Below are 19,211 nucleotides of genomic sequence, written 5' to 3'. Positions count from 1 at the left end.
CCCCAACTAGTGGAATTAGGCTCTCTCCTCTACCCCAAGCCTGGATTTCCATCGATTTTCCCACTGCTCTCTCTTCGCCCTACAATCCCTCTTCTCCCGCCTTGTCACATTCACCTCATCCTTCCCTCCTCTCACCTTCTCAACCCTGTCGCGGAAGCCATTTTGATTTTGTCTTCTCGCACAGCTTCTCTTCGTTTCTCTCTCCACTCTTTCCCTTTCGATTCCAACTTCAGTTTCGAGATTCCGCCTTAGATTCACGCTATCCGCCACTCTCGTGTCTTGGCCGGGCCGCTCACAACAATTTCTGCTGGCATCATATCCCTCTCGCTGCTTACCCGCCGACTCTTGCCCTTTCACAACGTCGACGACACATCGATATCCTCCATTCGGCGATCCCCATCGACCTTGGCTCGGAATTTCCATCGCCAACCATCTCCCATCAGCTCTTTTGCATCGCATCTGAGGCAAGCCTTGTTGTTTACCACCACAACATCGATACGTTAGCGCCTGGATCCCAGGACTTCACCACACACGCCGCGCCCTCAGCTCACGCCCACCTCTGATATTGAGCGCATGTGCGACCCGACTGTCTATCCCGATCGCGGCCCAAGAATTTGCGAGGGTGCATTCCCTACGGGGATAGTATAGGCAGCTTTGGAGGCTATCGAGGCACCTTGCAGCGTTCTTTTGACGGCTACTTGCTTATCGGCCTAGGAGACCGTCCATCTGCTCGTCCACCCGCCCACCTTATCCCACCGGCACCGTATCTGCCCCAAAAGAACTACCTTCCCAAAACATCGATTGGTCGATTCTCTCCCGAATCAACCTCCATCGCGATATTCGACCTCTGTCCGACTTAGTTGGGATAGCGATTAGCTTTCGAGTCGACTTGGAGCGTGTCTGGCGCAAACTCAAGCGGCCATGGCTGCCAATATGCAGCACATGGCTGGGGGAGGCCCGATGATTCCTCAACAAATGCGAAAACCAACCCCCAATCAGCTACAACAGATTGTTTTTCAGAATATCCAGCAAAACACACCACCAATGAATGGCATGACGTGGCAGTCAAGCTTCTCTGCCAACGAACGGATGGGCAAAACATTAGACTTGTACGTACTCCAAGTCTTGGTCCGCGGAAATTGCCGATAAAAGTATAAGTGAACTAACTTTTACCTCCAGAATATCTAATATATCCCTGGCAATGGGTGGCCTCGACTACAACCGGGCAACTGATTTTGGTTGCCAATTCGAACGAGAAGTGTTTCACAAATCACCCACAAAAGTGCGTATCAATGGCTCCCAAAGAAAAGAAAGGAGAAGAGAAAGGAGAACCCTTTTGGCTAACATAACGAACTTAGGAAGCATATGACCAAGCCATGGCCAACAAAATCATGGACTTTTTCAAGAAGCGACAAGCAAATGAGCCCAACCTTCAGAATAGCATCAACGCCAACGCTCAAGCACAAGCCCATGCCCATGCTCAAGCCCAGGCTCAGGCTCAGGCACAAGCACAGGCTCAGGCCCAAGCCCAAGCTCAGGCGCTGATGTTACAAGCTCAGATGGGACGTGGTGCCGGACAGACTCCCCAACAGGGTTTTCAGCATATGCAAAACATGCAGGCAAATCAGATGGCCCAACAGCAGCCTCAACAACCTCAACAGCCACTGTTTCAGCAACAACAAATCGCTATGGGCATGGCAAATCAAGGCGGCCGCGGCATGGGGCCTAACCAACAGGCCATGGGCATGCCAGGCGCTCCTAATAGGCCAACACTCTCTGTTGAGATGGCGAGGCTGGGACCTGCTGATAGGACCAAGGTGAACGAACTTGCAACCAAGTTGATGAATCAAGCCACGGAACAACAGAGAGCCAGTACACGAATGCACTTGCAATCGAGGCTTAGCGCTCAGCAGCTTGCTGAATTCCACGCGCAGGCGAAGGACCCTCTTCTTTGGTGGTACCAACATCAAGCCTTCCAGGCTCTCAAGCAGTCGTCCCTGAATAGCCGATTTCAGCAGCAGCAAAATGGTCCTGCGAACCAAGCCAACCCTCAGGCCGCCATGATGCAGCAGCAGCATAGCCAGCAAGCACTCCAACAGCAGAGGCAGAATATGATGAATGCTGACCCACAGTCCATCTCCGCTCACGATTTTTCACAGTTTACTCCCAACATGGAGAGCATCAAGAATCAGCAAATGAACGGCCTAATGGCCCAAGAGGCGGGCCAAGTAGTCGTACCGGCAAGCAATAGCGCTGGAAGAAACAATGCCACTCCTCAGCCTGGAAACCAAAATATTCCCAATCAGCAGGTACAGAACCAGACGCCTCGCGCCGGCCAGCAACAACAGCAGCCACAGCAGGCCAAGCTAAACCAAGCTGCTCAGCAGTCTCAAGCTTTGCAGGCTCAGGCACAAATGAAGATGCAGAATCAGCAAATAGGGCCAGGCATGGCCACATCGCAGAGCCCAGGCATGAACACGCTGAATACTCCCGTAACAAGGCCTGGCGGCATCAACCCCATGGGACCGCAGGGCATGGCGCAAGCTGGCGTCCAATTTGGTGACCAGCGGTTTCACCAAGGGATCCAAAGGCCCAACAATGCCGCATTCAATGCCATGCTTGCCAACATGACCCCAGAACAAAGGCAAGCCATCAATGGCCTCCCCCAGGAGAAGCTCACCGAGGTTCTGCGGCGGTGGCAGAGTCAGCGCCAGGAGCAGATGCAGGCGATGAATGGTGGCAACCCGATGATGCAGCAACAGATGGCCAATCGTCCTCCGAACCAGTTTGGTCCAATGGGGGCCAACGTCGGCCCCGGTCCTCAGGCCATGCCTCAAGGGAATGGTATTGGTGTAGGCAACCAGCAACAGGCAATGCAGATGGGACGTATGGGACCGCCTCAAGGCCCTCAGCTTGCGCTCCTGATGGATTCGATGGATTTGCCTCCCAATATCATTAACCAAATCACCGGCTTGCCCGTAGAGGTTAAGAAATGGAGAGATTTGAAGGCATGGATCACCCAAAACAACAGCAACGTTCAACCACATGTCCGCAATCAGCTGCTGGCTCTTCAGCAGAAGCAATTCCAGGTCCTTATGCAGAGGCGGGCTGGCAATCTACCTCAGCAACCGGGACAGGCTCTCAACATGAATCCAAATATGCCCATGCAAATGGCCGCTAACCAGCAAGCAAACATGCAGCGACCGATGCCAGGCAATATACCCCCACACCTGCTTCAGGTATCAGCTCAGGAGATGATGCATATTCGGAGTCAGAAGCCTGGGTTGGTCAACGTCCCCGACGATCAACTCCGGAATATGATTCTCCAGATGAAGAGGACTAGCTGGAATCAGCAACAACAGTCGTTGAGAGTCCAGCAGGTTCAGGCAGCGCAACTTCAGCAGGCTAACCAGCAACAACCTACATCCAACCACATGCCTGGGGTTCAAGGTCCCATGATGCTTCAGCAGCAGCCCCAACCCAATCTCACTCCCCAAACTCAGGCGCAGACGATGCCAAATGCCATGAGCCAGACTGCCTCGATGCAAGCGAACAACCAGAAGCAGCAGCCAAACGCAAACCAGAACCAGACGCGCAACAACCAATCCCAGCCCCCGAAAAACCTCAAGCGCCCTAACCCAGACGACAGTGCTGATACTGCCAGCGCGAAAGCTCCCACGCCCGCCGCACGACCGGCGGCGGTACCGCCACAGCCGGCCCAGCAGACAATCCAGAGGATGGGACCAGGCAAGTTCAACAACTTTACGCCGCTTACGCCTCAGCAGGAAGCATCCTTGACTCCTGAACAGAGAGCCAGATATGAACAGATCCTGAAGAATCACGGCAAGGTGCCGGCCGCGAACACAGGAGCTGCTGGCGATTCCCTCAACCGCCTCAAGCTTATTGGGCAAGAAGAGCAGAGACAATTTAGCCAAGAACAGATGGTGGATATTCCAATGGGCCCCGAAGAATATGCAGAAACTGCGCAGAAGCTGAAGCGTATCGTCTCGGACATGAGCAAGGTTGGACGTGGACTGAGCAAATGGTACGCCATCACACAAGATGATGCACGTGCCAAGATGTTCTTTAGAACTGTAAGTTGATTGCTAGGAGTGTTGTTTACCAGGATTAATGCTAACTTTGGATCATAGCGACTGCGTATCATTAAGCAACACGTCGATGGCGAACAGATGGAGGCAATGAAGGATGTTTTCAGTATCCGCTCCTCCGATCTGGACCAAGCTCGCGCTATGCTCGAGAGTATGGCCAAGGACTTGGCAGCCAGTGTAATAGGCCGGCATATGATGAAGCCTGGTGCGCAGGCGCCAGGTCAGCAGCAGGGCCAACAAATGAAGCAATTATCTCTACAACAGCAGCAGCAACAGCAGGCTCAGCAGCAGGCCCAACAGCAGGCTCAGCAACAAGCTCAACAAGCTCAACAGCAGACACAGCAAAAGAACCAGCAAGCACACCCCGCTCCGTTGAACGCTGCCAACCTAGAGAAGAATGCGCAGGCATTGAACAAGTTGAATCAGCAGAAACAGGCCAACAAAGCCGGCCAGCCCCCTCCTGCACCGACGACAACCCAACCGCCTTTCCCATTCGGAGCAACTTCGCCTCATGGTAACCCAAGCTATATGAGCAAGCCGAAGGACCTCAACCTGCAGCTACCGCCCGCTCGCAAGAAGCAAAAGATTGCCAGTGGGCAACAGTCTGGTCAATCGTCTCAGGGAGCCACCCCCTCGCCACAGATTGCAAAGAATGTCTCTCCCGATATGCGCCGCCCTCAAGGCACTCCAAAGCCCGTAATCCTCTGCACTGAGCCCGACTGCGACATGTCGTACGTTGGCTTCCATAGCGAGCAAGCACTCCAGAACCACATCGAGGAAGAGCATACCAAGCCCAAGGAGGACCCGGTCAAATTCTTGCAAGAGAACCTCGCGTTGGCATTGGGCTTGGAAATTGACGGCAGCGTCAAAAAGGAGCAGAAGGCTGTGGATGGCGCCCAAGCTATGAGCGCATCCACATCAAAGCAGGGCCAAGGTTCCGGAAACATTGCCGGCACACCCATGTCGCAGGATGGCACAGGCATGAAGAGGTCGGTCAGCTCAATGAGCAAAGATGCCAAGGCTGGTGTCAAGTCGGATTCAGGCGCGAAGCCGGGTGACGGCAAGCAGGCCAGTGACGTTGCGAAAGTAGATCCGTGGGCCAGCTCGACCATTGACCCTCAGACGTTGCTCCAGAATTTGGGTTTCGAACATGGACTACCGGCCGCTAGCCATGATGCCAAGATACTCAAGTTGCTCACACCAAAGGGTACGCCAGACTCAGGCAAGGACGTTGCGAGCGAGCCCAACAGTGATATTTCCGAAGGTGCTGCCCTTGACATTTCAATGTTTTGGCACAGCCTAGATCAAGATCACATGGCCGACTTTCACGCTGCCAATTATGACGGAAGTCTGCCTGACGAAGCCCTGGCCTTACTCAAACCAGTTCTATTGAATAGACGACCGGGCGTTCCAGATTGGGATTCTATGCAAACGGACTTTACAAAGCCGTTTGAGTTTGATCTGAGCCACTACTCGATGGATTGTTGAAAGCAAACAGTTTATTGTCTTTTGTTTTTATCTATTTTTGTCCCTCCCCTTAGCGAAAGCGATTTGAACTTGGAGAATAATCATACGTATACCGTTGCGGGAAAAGCAAAGAGTCAAAAGGATCTTTTATATATACCAGTTTTTTTTTTCTTCTCGTTTTGTCCACTTGTTCCATTTTACGTCTCTCTATCTCGGTTTTTGTTTCTTTGGAGCCCAGGACCCAGGATATATACCCAGCGTTATGATATGACTGATATCGCAGTGGTTTGTTTATTGGACAACAGGCGAAGAAGGGGGGTTCACAGTTCTGAAAAGGAAAAAAAGAAAAAAATCAAGAAAAACATCTGGGGCGCGACTGGCGTTGGGACAAGGAGGCAACGGATGCTTTTGAGCGGAAATACGCGTGGCTTTAGAGGCCATTTTCTCTTTCTTTTGCCACAGCCGTTTTCTTTTCAAGTTGTTGCTTATTTTTATTAACGTGACGATGCGGGGGAGGGATTTGCGAGGACCGGTGGATAATATAGCGATTTACATGACGAATATGAGTCTAATTCGGAACAAGTGAGAATTCTACGAGATTTGTGTCTTTTGCTCCTCTATTGTGCATGTCTTGCAATGATGTTGATGTAGGATGGACTGACTGGTCCGTTTTCATGACATTCTCAGGAAGGGAATTGAGGAAAACGCCATTGATTCAGTTCAAGTTCAATCGTCAGAGCTGACGTCTTTTCAAATGTTGTTCTGTTGTACACTCAGAACTTATCGAGAGCTAGAGTTATGGCCTTGGTTACGTAAGGATAGCAAAGTCTTTGGTGTTTTTGCATGTGACCGGATCCGATGGCCGATGAGGGGAGGGGAATGATCAGATCAGATCAATGGAGTCTGCATGCTTAGGTTAGGTGTGTTGGTGTGTCTGGTTTTTTTCCCACTTTAGCGCCCGAGACTGTCAAAGAAGCTTCTGCTTTTTTCCCCACTGCCTTAACTTGTCCGTTTTCCCCCCCACTGCTTAACTTGCCCGGTTTTTTTTTTTCTCGTGGCTTTTTCGAGGTTGGTGGCGCTAGGCTTGATGGGGGATGGAGGGGGAGCAGCCATCCCGACGACACGGTTCCGTTTTGACGGGAAGGAAGGACGCGGCGAGGTGGGAGGGGGGGCTAGACTTGATGTGGTATGGACAGGGGGAGGATAGTACTAAGTAGGTACTGTAGTTGCTATGGAAGCTTTTTTTTTTTTTTTTTTTTTTAAATCCGCCATGTGCAGAATTTTGCCATGGCAAAAGCTCAATGTAAGTTTTTTTTTTTTTTTTTTTTTTTTTCTCCAATGGATCAATACCATATCAGCCCCTACAATGACATGACATGATATGTAGCTGTATCTAATCCTAGTNTTTTTTTTTTTTTTTTTTTTCTAAAGCGTCTTTATAGAGTAGCTACTGTGCACAGTTGTAAGTCTGGGAGAGGAGAGAATAAGCAAGAAAGAAAAGAAAGAAAAAAAGGACAATATTATAATCCCGTTCCCTCTCCGTTCCTGTGCTTTCGCGGCGGGCAGGGAAGGTGGGGCGTTCGGGGGTGCGGTCGCGCCTGGACAAGCCGCGTGAGGAACGAGGTTGGTTTCGCTCTAAGCCGAGCTGGAGGGGGACATGGATGGTTGAGCTTCTGGGGTTTATTTACTTTTTTATTTTCATCACCATCTTCTTTCTTTCTTTTAGCGTGCTTTGGCAGTATCCTCGTCGTCTGTGTCGCGTTTTTCTTTTTTCCTCGTCGATTGTGTCGTGATTTGCGAGCTATTACCATCTCCATTGAGCGCTTTGGTCTGTTGTCTCGTGCCATCTCCAAAACAGCACAATACCTGCATACTTGAGTGCTCGGCAATCAACGGGCTTTCGCGAGGTCTTGGTACTTTAGACACGCCAATTGCATTGTCTGCTACTTCTCCAGTAGGACAATCATATACAAACCGTATCAATTGTTATAGATACTGGTGCCTTGCTTATCGATTTCTCTGCGCATACCCGCACACGCGATCTTGCGCTGCCGCTAACACAACACCCCACCAGTGGGCGCGACGTATCTTTCTCTCTTGCCGCGCTCTGGTTTTGTTTATTCAGAGATATTCCTTCTTCACTAGACTTTGAGCTCCTTGGAAACACAATGGAAGCTGTCTCGTCGCCCATGAAACGACGCGCCGTGCTCGGCTCTCTGGACGCGAACGCGGCCTTGTCAACAACACCAATCGCAAGCAAAATGATCATGATGGGATCGTCAATGCTGCTGACGCCGTCGGCTCTGTTAGTGAGCAGCCCATTGATTGGGAGCGAGTCGTCAAAGGGAAAGAAGCGGACTGCGGGGCAAGAAGACGAGGAAGTGGTGGATGAGAGTCCCGTGCCGAAGAAGGCGTGTGTTGATGGGGTGAGCAGGCTTTCCTTTTGTTTACTTTGTCTTGATGTTTCTTGCGTACTCGCGGTCCTTTGGCCATGCTGTTCCACGCAATAGCAGAAACAACAATAACAAGACAGCTGATCCGCGCGGTTGGCTTGACACTGTTGCTCACGGAGAAATATGTATAGGCTACGCGATCGAGGTCACCCAGTCTTGAGACAAGTTCCCTGTTTGATAGCTCGGCCGGAGATGCTTCCTGGACGACGGCAACAGAGCCAGATGCAGCAGCGGCAACAACCTTGCTAGCTGCCACAAGGCCTCGAGCTCTGACCAGGGAACAAGCCAGAGAGGTAAACATCTTCCTCTCCACGTCCTCCCTCATAGCTCTTCGTATAGTAAGAATGTCAATTAACAAAACCATGCAGAAAGCAGAAATCCTCCGTCTACGCCTCGGCCTCGCGGGGTACAAGCTACGCACCGGCCAAACCTCCGTCCCTCTCTCCGAACTCCAGCGCAAGCCTCTCCCGCCATCGACCGCGACGCGCAGACGAGCGAATACGTTTGCCCACGCGGCACGGACGAATACACACACTAGGGTTCGAAGCGTGGACTCGATCCCTCATGTACCCGCGTTATCGCAGGAATCATCAGTGCTATCGGTTAGGTCAGATGCAGTGACCGTGCCTGCTTCTCAGGAGAGCGTCGTGGTGGAAACAAGAGGCAATACGCCTGATCACGCCGAAGGGCAGGAAGCTGGGAATGAACGAGACAAGGCTATTTTACTTGCCATTAGTGATGTAGATTCTCCTTCTAGAGTCTTCATGTCAAGTCCAGCACCGGCGCCGGTATCGTCATTAAGGAGCACTTGTACAGAGGACGTGGATAGACTATGAGACAGCGGGGTGGTTCTGTTAACTATATCTGTCTTTTGTTTTTGTTTTTGTTTTTTTCCAATCTCGGGAACAAGGAAATGAAGTATTTCGGGATCCAATTTTGATGTCATGAATACTGTATTGTTATAATAGCTAGACACACAACTCTTTGAATGATGATGATGACGATGTCATGGCAGCAAAGACGGGAGAGTTTGCACGCAGCGAACAATGAATAGAAGTAGTACAATGACTATATCTGTTTAGGTAGATAAAGCGGCTTTTCGACACTTTTTTTTTTTTTTTTTTGAATCCCTTTGTTTATCCAATGTCTACACAAGGGCGCACATTCATTCATAGTTCACCATTTTAGAATATGATTCTCTTGGAGATAATTTTCAGTCATTGTTTCGTGTTTCCCGTCCAAGTCCTTCCCGTCAACGCCTGAAACTATCAACTGCCCACTACATGAATGCTTTGCTTTGCGTTGCGTTATACGCAGCTTATATAAAGTATGTATGCTTTCTGCCAACTTAAAAAATCTACACAACCTGACCCAACCCCCATTTAATCAACTAGGATCTTGGGCTCAATCTCGCCGTAGCTACCAAAGAACTTGGCAAACAGCTTGATGGCGTTTCCGACGTCCGCCGTGCCACCCGTCTCACGGATGCTGTGCATGCTGAGCTGAGGGTTACCCAAGTCGAGTGTGCGCATGCCCAGCTTGGCAGCCAGGCCAGGTCCAATGGTGCTGCCGCAGGGGGAATCGTTGCGGACGACGAAGAGCTGCAGCGGGACGCCGGCCTTGCGGGCGCACTCCTGGAGCATGACGATGCCGGGCGAGTTTGTGGCGTATCGCTGGTTGGCGTTGATCTTGATGACGGTGCCGCCGTTGATGGCGGGCTGGTGGGACGACTCGTACTTGCCGGCGTAGTTGGGGTGGACGGCGTGCGCCATGTCGGCGGACACGAGGAACGAGCGGGAGAGCGTCTGCTCGTAGGCCGTGGCCTCTTCGCCCTCGTGGTGGACGTGCTCGTAGCTGCCGTCGCTGGCGGCGTCACGGTTGCCGGGCAGGACGGACAGGCGTCGCAGGACGGACGGCAGCAGGTTGGAGTGGGCTCCCTGGGCAGACTGGGAGCCAATCTCCTCGTGGTCGAAGCAGACGGTCAGGCGGATGGTCGAGTCGGCGTCGAGGGCGTCGGGGGCGCTGACGGAGGAGATGAGGCCCTCGACGGAGCAGTAGGTCATGCCCAGGTTGTCGAGGCGGGGCGAGAAGACGAACTCGTCGTTGATGCCGCCGATGACGGACTTTTGCGTGTCGTAGAGCACCAGCTCAAAGTCGACAATGGAGGCCACGTCGACGCCGGCCTCGTTGGCAACGACATCGAGAACGGCCGGGTGGTGGCGCACCGTCATCTTCTCCAGCGGCTTAAAGTCCTCGTCCTCCTCCATGGCGTCATCGCCCTTGGGCTCCTCGGGCTTGCTCTTGTTCAGCTCGGCAGCAGCAAGGCCCGCAATGGGGAACAGCTCAATCTCGTTGTTGGGCTCAAAGTTTGCCTGTCGGTGCAAGTGGATGGCGAGCGTGGGAATACGCAACAACGGCTTGTCCACCTTGACCAGCTTCTGGACGACATTCTCGCCCTCGCGCACCATCACACGACCAGCGAGACTCAGGTCGCGGTCGAACCACGAGTGCCAGATGCCGCCGCCGTACGTCTCGACGCCGACCTGCAGGTACCCGACGTTGCTCTTCTTGGAGACGGGCTTGACGCGCAGGCAGGGCGAGTCGGTGTGGGCGCCGACAATGGCGACGGGGTTGCCAGGGCGCCATTTGCGGCCAATGGCAAAGGCCACGATGGACGAGCCGTTGCGGGTGAGGTAGTATTTGCCGCCGGGGCGGAGGGCCGATGCCCAAGAGTCGCGCTCGCGGATGAGGGTGAAGCCGGCCTTTTCGAAGAGGGCAGAAGCAGATTTGACGGCGTGGTAGGCTGGACAAATTTGTTTGTTAGTCTGGATGGAAAACGTTGTATTTTGAATCTTGGGATTTCAGCAGGAGATGACGAGGGAGCTGGAAAATGCATACGAGTGGGAGAAGAGTTGACAAAGTCGACAAAGTCGAGCGCAGCCTGAGGAGGAGCCATGATGAAGGCGGTGGTCGAAAACGGTGATGTTCTGGTTCTTCTTCTAGCAGTGGTTGGGCTGGTAAATGCCAAAGACTGGATTGCTGTCCTCGACCGTCTCGCTGTCGAAGAGCAGATCATGCAGATTTGTGATAAGCAAAAATGGGAGGGAAATCTCAAAGAGTGCGGAGAAGTTTCGTTCTACTGGGATGGGATGGAGGGGTTCCAGAGGGGCTCAGGCGGGCGTTGGGCAAAATTGGAAGCTCGAGGTCCAAAAGTTCCCGGAAGCGGCACACTGGAGGCGGCAGAGCGGGGCCGAGGAGGGCCGTTGAGACCCGCGATAAGGGGAGCGGATAAGACACTGGATGAATGTTGTATTCAACAACTCATGGGAAAGGAACAAATAAGAAAGCGGTAATGGATATAGATGGTTGATCCAGATATTGATAAGCATTAAACAGTAGTTGTCTACATTCCCCTCTTAATAAAAATAAAAAAAAATCAAAGCAGCTACCAAAAAGACAAACCCACGCTTCCTATCCCTTTTGTGCAAGTAGATCATCCATCTATCAAGACCCCTCTACCAAAAAAAGCAGTCTAGAAAACAAACGAACAAATGAAAAAACAAAATGCATCTAACGATCCTAGTCCAAATTCCATATTTAACTCCAGCTGCAGATCCAACCACAACTCCAATTCCATCACCACAACCATACAAATCTCTAAACGATCGGCGCCTGACTCTCCTTGCGCTGATCGGTCGTGCGTAATGAAGTGAATGAGGTATCCATCTCCCACTTCTGCTCGTCAATGCTTTCTCGCTTCAGTCCCAGTCCCGGCTGTCCGAAGCAAAGTGCAACGGCCGCCAAGAAGACAATGGAGCCTTCCAGGATGATGAACGTTGTCTGATCCTTGATGAGGCCTTTGCTATATCCGTCCTTCAGTTCCGCCACACGGTAGCAGCAACGGGCCAGGATGAGCAACGTCGCGGTTGTCAAGCCGGCGAAGAAAGTGGTGAGGCGCCAGCCCCATGCAGAGGCGCGGCCAGACCGAAAGTAGCGGACCATGTAGTCTGCAAAGGTGACGATGAAGGCGGTCAGGACGATGACCTGGAGGCTGAGACCTGCCTGGGACACATCGACGCCGACTTGGTTGGAGCCAGTGGTGTTTGCCGACATGGCACCGCCTGCAGCCTGGAGGGCGAGGCAGACAATATCAAAAGGGATGAAGATGTAGTAAAACAGCTGAGGCTTGAAGCGAGAGAGGTCCGGGCCGAGAAACATGATGGACTTGGACAGGGTCACGTAGATGGAAGCCGTGTAGAAGACGGGGGCAACAGTGAGGGTGACTGAAATCCAACAGTTAGCCTAGGTAAAGGGGGAATAGGGAAGACTCTCGAATGGGCATCTTGTCTTACCAATCTGGATCATGAAGCCGTTAAAGGAAAAGGGATTATTCCACAGCATTATCCTGCCGACATATCCAATAATCTCGGTGACGCAGCCGATGATGACGGGAATGGTGAAACTCCACGATCTCCATCGGATACCGAGATAGAGGTGAGCGATTCCGGCTATGCCAAAGAGAACGGCAAAGACAATGTTTGCGGCGAGCGAGGGACGATAGCCGAGAATGCTCCACGCCGCGGGGCAGGTGTCCAAGCTACAAGTTGTGTCGCTTCCGAAGGTGATGGTTCCAGGGGGCGGGCCTCCAGACATGGCGATGGTGGTGTGATGTTTGGTTAGTGATTGTCCGATTTGATAGAGCTCCGTGTCTCTGATAGGTCCGTTGATCGAAGTGGTTGCTTTGCTCTTGTTGGGGCTTGTTGACTTGCTTGGGGTATAGATATATAAATATATAAATAGGAGGATGTGTCTCTTTTTGTAAATGCAGAAGAGCCCTTGATGTGTTCTGAATAATTTCCAGCACAAAGGGGAAACGGGGTCCCTTTATCATCGTCAACAAAAAATGCCAAGTTTTCCGGCCCAGATCCACGCGCGGCTCCGTTGGACAATACATTGCCCCGTCTCTCCTCGCTCTCGTTCCAGGCACTCCTTCGGCAATCTCCACATGGCCAACAAAGCCCAAAACGAAAGCCAGCCTTAAGCCTCCAAGCATTCGTGGCCACGACGCAGCGTCATCCCGGAATAACCTTATCAAAACGCCCAAACAAAACCAGGGAGACGAGTTAAATCACAAGGATCAATGCTGGAGGTGGCGCCACTGCCATCGTTCGACGCAGATGCTGAGAAGAGGGACTCGACACCGATGATGCGCAGGGCCGCGGCCAGCGTCACAGCATGCGAGGAGGAGCTGCCATCGTGGCTCAGCTCAGCTAGCCGCATCGCAAAAAACTCCCAAGTTGGTATTATTACTGGTCTAATGGTGCAATGGCATGGCAGCGATAAGCCTCGTAACGGGATTGAAACGTGCTGCTCGCTCTCGCTCGGCACCGAGGATGGCATGGTGGGCTGATGTTTGCATCGCCAACTTTAATCATCAGCCACTTTTTGCCCTTTTTGCCCTTATAAGGAAATGCTTGCCCCTGTCATCTTGGGCTAAACGAGTGCGAGCAAGCAGGAGAGAAGAAGATTCCATCGAAAAATAGGGAAAATAGGGATTCGGGCGGAGGATCGGAACTGACGCGGTCACTTGCACTGCCGTCAGCACGAAGCGGGTCATTTGTGGCGCCTCTGCCAACCGGCGGGCGATTGAACGAATTTAAAACCGTCAAGCCTCACGCCTAGAAGAGCATATTAAGCGAGTGCGAGATGGCTTCAGATCCTTCTTCCGTAGCCAAGCTGCGTTTCGCGATGCTGATAGGCTCCAACAAGCACCGCAGCGGGGGAGCTGGTTGACGTGTTCAAAGCCACCGACTCGTTCATTTCATCAGCTTTGCTTGATTTCTGATTGTTTTTAATCTATCTATTTTTTATTTTTTTTCTTCTCTCGTTGTTTTCAAGCGAGGAATACGGAGTACGGAGTTCGATTCGAGTCATCCACCAGTGAAAATCCGGCCAAGTGCTGTCAGCGCTTCTCCATCTCTTCTCCATCTCGCAATACCTACTACCATTATTACAAAACCATCAAAGAAACGAGACGAGACAAACTATCTTGGATATCTCCATCACGGAACCACGCCAAAAGAAAAAATCACACTAGTTTTCGCATCAAGGCGGCTTATACTGGCATCACAATCCTTAGTCTGCCAACAAACACCAAGTCTCGACACCGTTACGTATGCACTTTCGTCACATCACGCATCCCACGCCATGCCCTACAACACAGCCACAAGAGAAAACTAGCTCGATCCAGAGGGGAGAAAAAAGTCTTGGCTCCTCAACCACCACGCACTCGAGCAGGACTCTCCCCATCTCAGCACGTGGTTTTCAGTTCATCGCTTTACTCCGTACTCCGTACATACGGCAAATACACGTAACCTCTTGACTAGCACGATACGCCAAACTGCTCCTTACTTACTGGCCCGTATCAATACGAGTCACGGTCCCGCTCGTTCATCTAGCAAACGGCATTCGGTAGCTGGTTCTCATCCCACCTCCGTTTCATACACCGCGATTCGCAAGTCTTGATGAATAATGGGCTCTATACGAGGTCTACTGCCCCAATCTCTTCTTTTACCAGATATAGTAATTTGTCCTTTGGTTCTATAATAGCACCAATAACGCCAATACCTCATTATGTGAGACAGGTGGATGTAAGTTTTGGGATGTGCCAAGCACTGACCGCATCGCAGGGACCATATACCAACACTCAACGATATCACGACACCGATCAACTGCGAGCACAAATTGACAACAGAAGTACTTCATCCACATCTTCTCAATATATTAATTAGTCTCTAAATTGCTCTCTCTCACAGTGGAAACATCTCGCATCCCATCTGCCGCTGTTAGAGTCCCTCGATGCTAGATTTACGACATCAGCTCTCGCAGATATCTTCACGATCTGGAGTATAACCTGAGAGTCACCAGATGAAGAGAAAGAAAAGAGAGTCCACATTAGGATATCAAAATGTACGGAGTACCCAAGGCAACTAACGCTCCGCTGCCATCGACCTCTCTCCTCAAAATAGCCCGCTCTCACAGTTGAAAAGAAAGATGCACATGTCTTATACGGCCGATACGACTCAGCGAGCCACATTCCATCTCATCCTGCCCGACACAGAATCTCGTTGCCAATCTCGAAACCAACAACGCCAACCATTTATTGGTCTTTGTACCATTGTGGTATTCCACGTGGCGGTATGAGGCCGTTGTTTCGCATCGATTGATGCTTAACTTTGTGCCACTGCATTGTGTTTCCATGTCTCACAGTTGCACAGTACATGAAATACTTGCCCAACCACCTCCATTCCATGGTCACACATATTCTCTTCCACTGTAATGCATGATGGCTCTCCTATTTCACTGACCACCAGATACCAACATCTGTGAAAGCCATAATAAGCCACAATGTTATTCCACGCAAAACGCACAAACACCACCAGCAACCCAACATCTTCAAATCCACATCAAATCAATGCAATCCCAGCCCAAACCTCGACCAAAAAGCCTCAGATCTATTCACATAAAGCACAGTCCTCCCTCCCATCCATCTCGGATCCTCCGTCTGATGTAATCCAACAGAATCCCATACAATTCAATGCCCAATACCAAACTACCACAATAATACTCCGTACGCCCCCCTCCTCTTCCATTGGCGTGTTACGCACAGATCAGCCAGCTATTCATCTATTCTTCCCTCTCCAAGTGTCAAACCCGCACAGCATTGTCGCGTGGTACTTCATCTCGATCCCCCCACCAATCAGAAGAGGCCGTCACCTTCTTTCGGCCTAATTTCCGTCGCTCGCACCGAGCTATGCCCGCAGAGGCAAGTTGGGCGCTTTGCGAAATGAGCATCGACATGGGCCGCCCCATAGAGCCGATTTGAATACGCTCTAATGAGCAGGGGGGAAAAAAGACGCTTTTCAGAGTCAAGAGCAGGCCCCCCTCTCTTTCGAGATCTATATGAATCAAGAACATCACGGCAAAATGGAAATCGGACACGGTAGTGTAAAAAGGTAAAAAATGTAATCTTTGAGAAAAGGCTAAGAAAAGCACAAGTCGTTAAAAAGTTTGATATCTCAGTTCGTGACCAAAAAATGCTTCGTTCAAAAAAGACATCCAGGACAGGGCCCGCAGTTGGTTGTCTGACGGGAATCGTCCCCGCGAACGCCCGTACAATTAGAATATTAAGTATACACACTCCAAGGGGTATAATCCCGATTGCCGTAAAACTCTAGTATTATTGAAGAAAAGTTCTAGTTCAACTTCTGTACATGTCCAACCAGATCTCAGGGGCGCCTGTCGTGTGTGTTTGCCATGTCCCGCAGGCCTTTAATTCAAAAATGACTTAAAGGAAACGTTTAAGCGAGGATCAGGGCAGCGACACCGGCAACGGCGGCGAAGACGGCAGAGCCAGCGAAAGAGGCAGCGCCGTTGACGGGAGGGGGAACACCAGTGCTGGATTCAGTGTTAGTATATCAGGTTCAAATATCAATATCGAAAAGGATGTGTATATAAACTTACGTTCCGTTGCCAGCAGGGCCGGTGGGCTGAGGAGGAACAGCACCGGTGCCGGAGGGAGCACCGTTACCGCCAGCAGGGGCGGTAGGGCAGGGGACGGCGACGGTCTGGTACTCAACAGAGGTGAGGACGGTGGTGTAGCTCTTGGTCACAGCAATGACGGAGCTGCTGGGGCAGACAGGAGCAGCAGAGCTGATGGGGGCGCCGGGGGCACCGCCGGTAGGAGCAGCATAGCCGCTGGTGACAGCGGGAGAAGATCCAGCGGGGGCGCTGTAGACGGGAGAAGAGACGGCAGGAATGCTGTAGACGGGGACGGAGACGGGAGCAGAGCTCTCACCACCAGCGGGGCCGGTAGGGTAGACAACACCGGTGCTGTTGGACCAGACCTGGGAGGTAGGGACAACAGTAGGGGTGGCAGTGGCGGTGACCGGGCAGATGGTGGTGGAAACAGCAACGGTCTCGGTGGACAGGACAGTGCTGTGAGCCGGGCAGTTGGTAACCTCAGGGCCACACGAGGTGATGGTGTGGATGGAGGTGGCGTAGACGGTAGAGGTGGTCAGGGGGATGTAGTTGGTGGCCACGGAGGTAGTCTGCTGGCGGGCCGGGCAGTTGGTGACGGTCTCAGGGCAGGCAGTGATGGTGACCAACTCGGTGGTGTAGTCGGTGGAGACGGGCTCCTGGGCGAGGACCGAGGTGGCCAGGACAGCAGCGGCGACGGTGAAACGCATCTTGAATGTCTTGTTTTTTTGGTGGTTCTAGAAGAACGAAGTAGTTTTGTTGGTTGAAGAAAGAGTGTGAGAAAGCGTAAAGCTTTGTTTGCTGGTTGGTTTGTTTGAAAGAATGGACGACCGAAGTCAGAGCGAGCTGGCGATTGTGCTTGGTGGGCTGAGGAGGAAAGAGAGGAAAAAAGAAGAAGCTCCTCGACCGAGCATGGCCTCATATTAATAGGCATATCGACCAAAGAACAACCTCACCTCGACTGCCACCCATTGGATACCCCGGGAAATTGCGTCCAGAACGGATGCCAATCTAGGGGGTTCACAAGTGGATGTCGTGGTGGAGATGCTTGTCGCGCCAGTTTCATCCGCCTCTCAGAAGAGCCAAGATGGAAGACCCACGAACCATCCCGGGCTTGAGACCAGCCAACCCCTGTCTCTGATTTCTGCAGGTACAACATCGCTCCATACTGTGTGGCAAACGGCCAGGGCCATCGCGCGAATGAGCAACCACATCAGCATGCGGGTTGTGTGTTTGTGCTCCTGCAGCGGCAACAGATCACCTCCCCATTGGCCAGGACCCCTGCGTCTGTCTTGGCCACTTTGTGCGAGCTCTCCGTACGAGGTAATTGATGCGCAAATCGCTGTGAGCAATTGGGCATTAACGACCAAAGCAATGGCGCCCGTCCATGAGACGGAGGTCGGTCTCTCGCTCGGCGCTCACTATCACTCATAACATCTGTCTATGAGCAAGGAAATAGTACTTGTGGTGGCAGCGGCATACGAGTACTGTACAGCACCTAGAGACGGGTGGTCAATTACCGCCGGCCTTCTAGACCTGTAAAATGCTCACCGTCCTTGATAATAACGGTTCAACCAAGACATACATGCTCTCATTTCAACCTTCTAAATTGGCCTTCGTTAATGACTGGAGCTTCTTCGGCAGCAATACCCTCTACGGAGAAGAGAGGACGGAGTACGCGAACAAGTACCTCGTCGACGTTGTGCTAGTCGCCGGCTTCATCGTTCCGCTGGTTACAAGTGTGATTATGCTTGCACTTTAATCTCTGGAACTCAATAGTCCAAGCTCGTATTGTGCTGCCTTGCACAGGCATCACGTTCTAACGATGTTCCAAAGTGACACGGCTGAGGATCTTGACCGATCGGACTCGGGAGGCGGGCCTCTGCACCATTGTTTTCAGAATCCAGTCTCAAGTTGATCTATTTTGTGGGCTCCGAGAGGAAAGCGTTTGATGACAGTGTTGTCCAGGCTACGGCAAACCCAGCGGAATACGCAAGGAGGGAGGGAGGGGGGGCGACAGAAGGCTGCCACTTGCATGAGGTTGGCGAGATTGGCGAAGTTGGCCTGTCCCTCTGTTATTGAGCAATCGAAGCATCCTGAAGCCAGCCGTAGCAGCTCATCCTATCACAATAAAGTGAGTACGGAGTAGTGCCGAGTAACATCCTATAGTTGATGTTGCATCTGTGCTCAGATGCCGACCTCCTGCGAAGTAGCATTTGCTGTCATTCAGCGTCGCCGGGGATGATACTCCAGGTACTGTATCTAGCTGCCGAGTCCATCCAACCTTCCTCTATTGGATATGTCTTCGCAGCAGGGGATTTTCCAGACGCCGTCTGCAGCCCGGGCTCCCTCACTAATACTAGTGGCGACTTATTTCATTCGGGCAACAGTACTCTGTAGTGTCGTCTGATTCGGGTTCGTTGACCAATTGCTCCATGGACATGTTCGTTTGCACCTAGATCCAGCGGTTGGGAATCGGTAAATCTTGATTCTCCTCAGAACGGTATTAGCATATCGGCCATTCGTGTTTGCTTTCTTGTAGTCATATCTTGGCACAATTCCAGATCTTTCCAAACAAACGAAAATTCAGGTACCATCGTATGCCAGGGGGACATTTGCCCTTGTCGTAGCAGAATCCAGAACA

General features: G+C 51.8%; 6 protein-coding genes across 6 annotated transcripts; 3 read left to right on the top strand and 3 right to left on the bottom strand.

Moving 5' to 3' along the window:
- Positions 1-921: 921 nt before the first annotated feature.
- M431DRAFT_1523 (hypothetical protein) lies at positions 922-5,597 on the top strand (the record flags this gene model as incomplete). Its single annotated transcript, XM_024912852.1, has 4 exons — positions 922-1,109; positions 1,180-1,282; positions 1,359-4,094; positions 4,152-5,597. 4 exons carry the CDS (start codon positions 922-924, stop codon positions 5,595-5,597), a joined length of 4,473 nt encoding a protein of 1,490 aa, XP_024778498.1.
- A 1,722-nt stretch (positions 5,598-7,319) lies between these two features.
- Positions 7,320-9,153, top strand: M431DRAFT_503774 (hypothetical protein). The gene is made up of 3 exons (XM_024918355.1): positions 7,320-8,002; positions 8,161-8,322; positions 8,398-9,153. Exons 1-3 carry the CDS (start codon positions 7,745-7,747, stop codon positions 8,863-8,865), a joined length of 888 nt encoding a protein of 295 aa, XP_024778497.1. The 5' UTR covers positions 7,320-7,744; the 3' UTR covers positions 8,866-9,153.
- Positions 9,136-11,315, bottom strand: M431DRAFT_503773 (hypothetical protein). The gene is made up of 2 exons (XM_024918354.1): positions 10,928-11,315; positions 9,136-10,832 (listed from the first exon to the last, which is right to left on the bottom strand). The coding sequence occupies exons 1-2, from the start codon at positions 10,983-10,985 to the stop codon at positions 9,412-9,414; spliced, it is 1,479 nt and encodes a 492-aa protein (XP_024778496.1). The 5' UTR covers positions 10,986-11,315; the 3' UTR covers positions 9,136-9,411.
- On the top strand, positions 10,920-11,534 carry M431DRAFT_287345 (hypothetical protein). Its single transcript, XM_024914062.1, has one exon. The coding sequence runs from the start codon at positions 10,984-10,986 to the stop codon at positions 11,380-11,382; it is 399 nt and encodes a 132-aa protein (XP_024778495.1). The 5' UTR covers positions 10,920-10,983; the 3' UTR covers positions 11,383-11,534.
- Positions 11,535-11,686: 152 nt separating this feature from the next.
- Positions 11,687-12,682, bottom strand: M431DRAFT_76381 (hypothetical protein; the record flags this gene model as incomplete). The annotated part of the gene is made up of 2 exons (XM_024922455.1): positions 11,687-12,312; positions 12,382-12,682. The coding sequence occupies 2 exons, from the start codon at positions 12,680-12,682 to the stop codon at positions 11,687-11,689; spliced, it is 927 nt and encodes a 308-aa protein (XP_024778494.1).
- Positions 12,683-16,104: 3,422 nt separating this feature from the next.
- Positions 16,105-17,444, bottom strand: M431DRAFT_287239 (hypothetical protein). The gene is made up of 3 exons (XM_024914061.1): positions 17,167-17,444; positions 16,553-17,049; positions 16,105-16,486 (listed from the first exon to the last, which is right to left on the bottom strand). Exons 1-3 carry the CDS (start codon positions 17,275-17,277, stop codon positions 16,390-16,392), a joined length of 705 nt encoding a protein of 234 aa, XP_024778493.1. The 5' UTR covers positions 17,278-17,444; the 3' UTR covers positions 16,105-16,389.
- Positions 17,445-19,211: the final 1,767 nt, after the last annotated feature.

Source organism: Trichoderma harzianum, assembly GCF_003025095.1.
Source record: "Trichoderma harzianum CBS 226.95 unplaced genomic scaffold M431scaffold_2, whole genome shotgun sequence".
Taxonomy (NCBI): domain Eukaryota; kingdom Fungi; phylum Ascomycota; class Sordariomycetes; order Hypocreales; family Hypocreaceae; genus Trichoderma; species Trichoderma harzianum.
The sequence above is the reverse complement of the archived record's forward strand: the minus strand, read 5'-3'. Positions and strand labels throughout refer to the sequence as shown.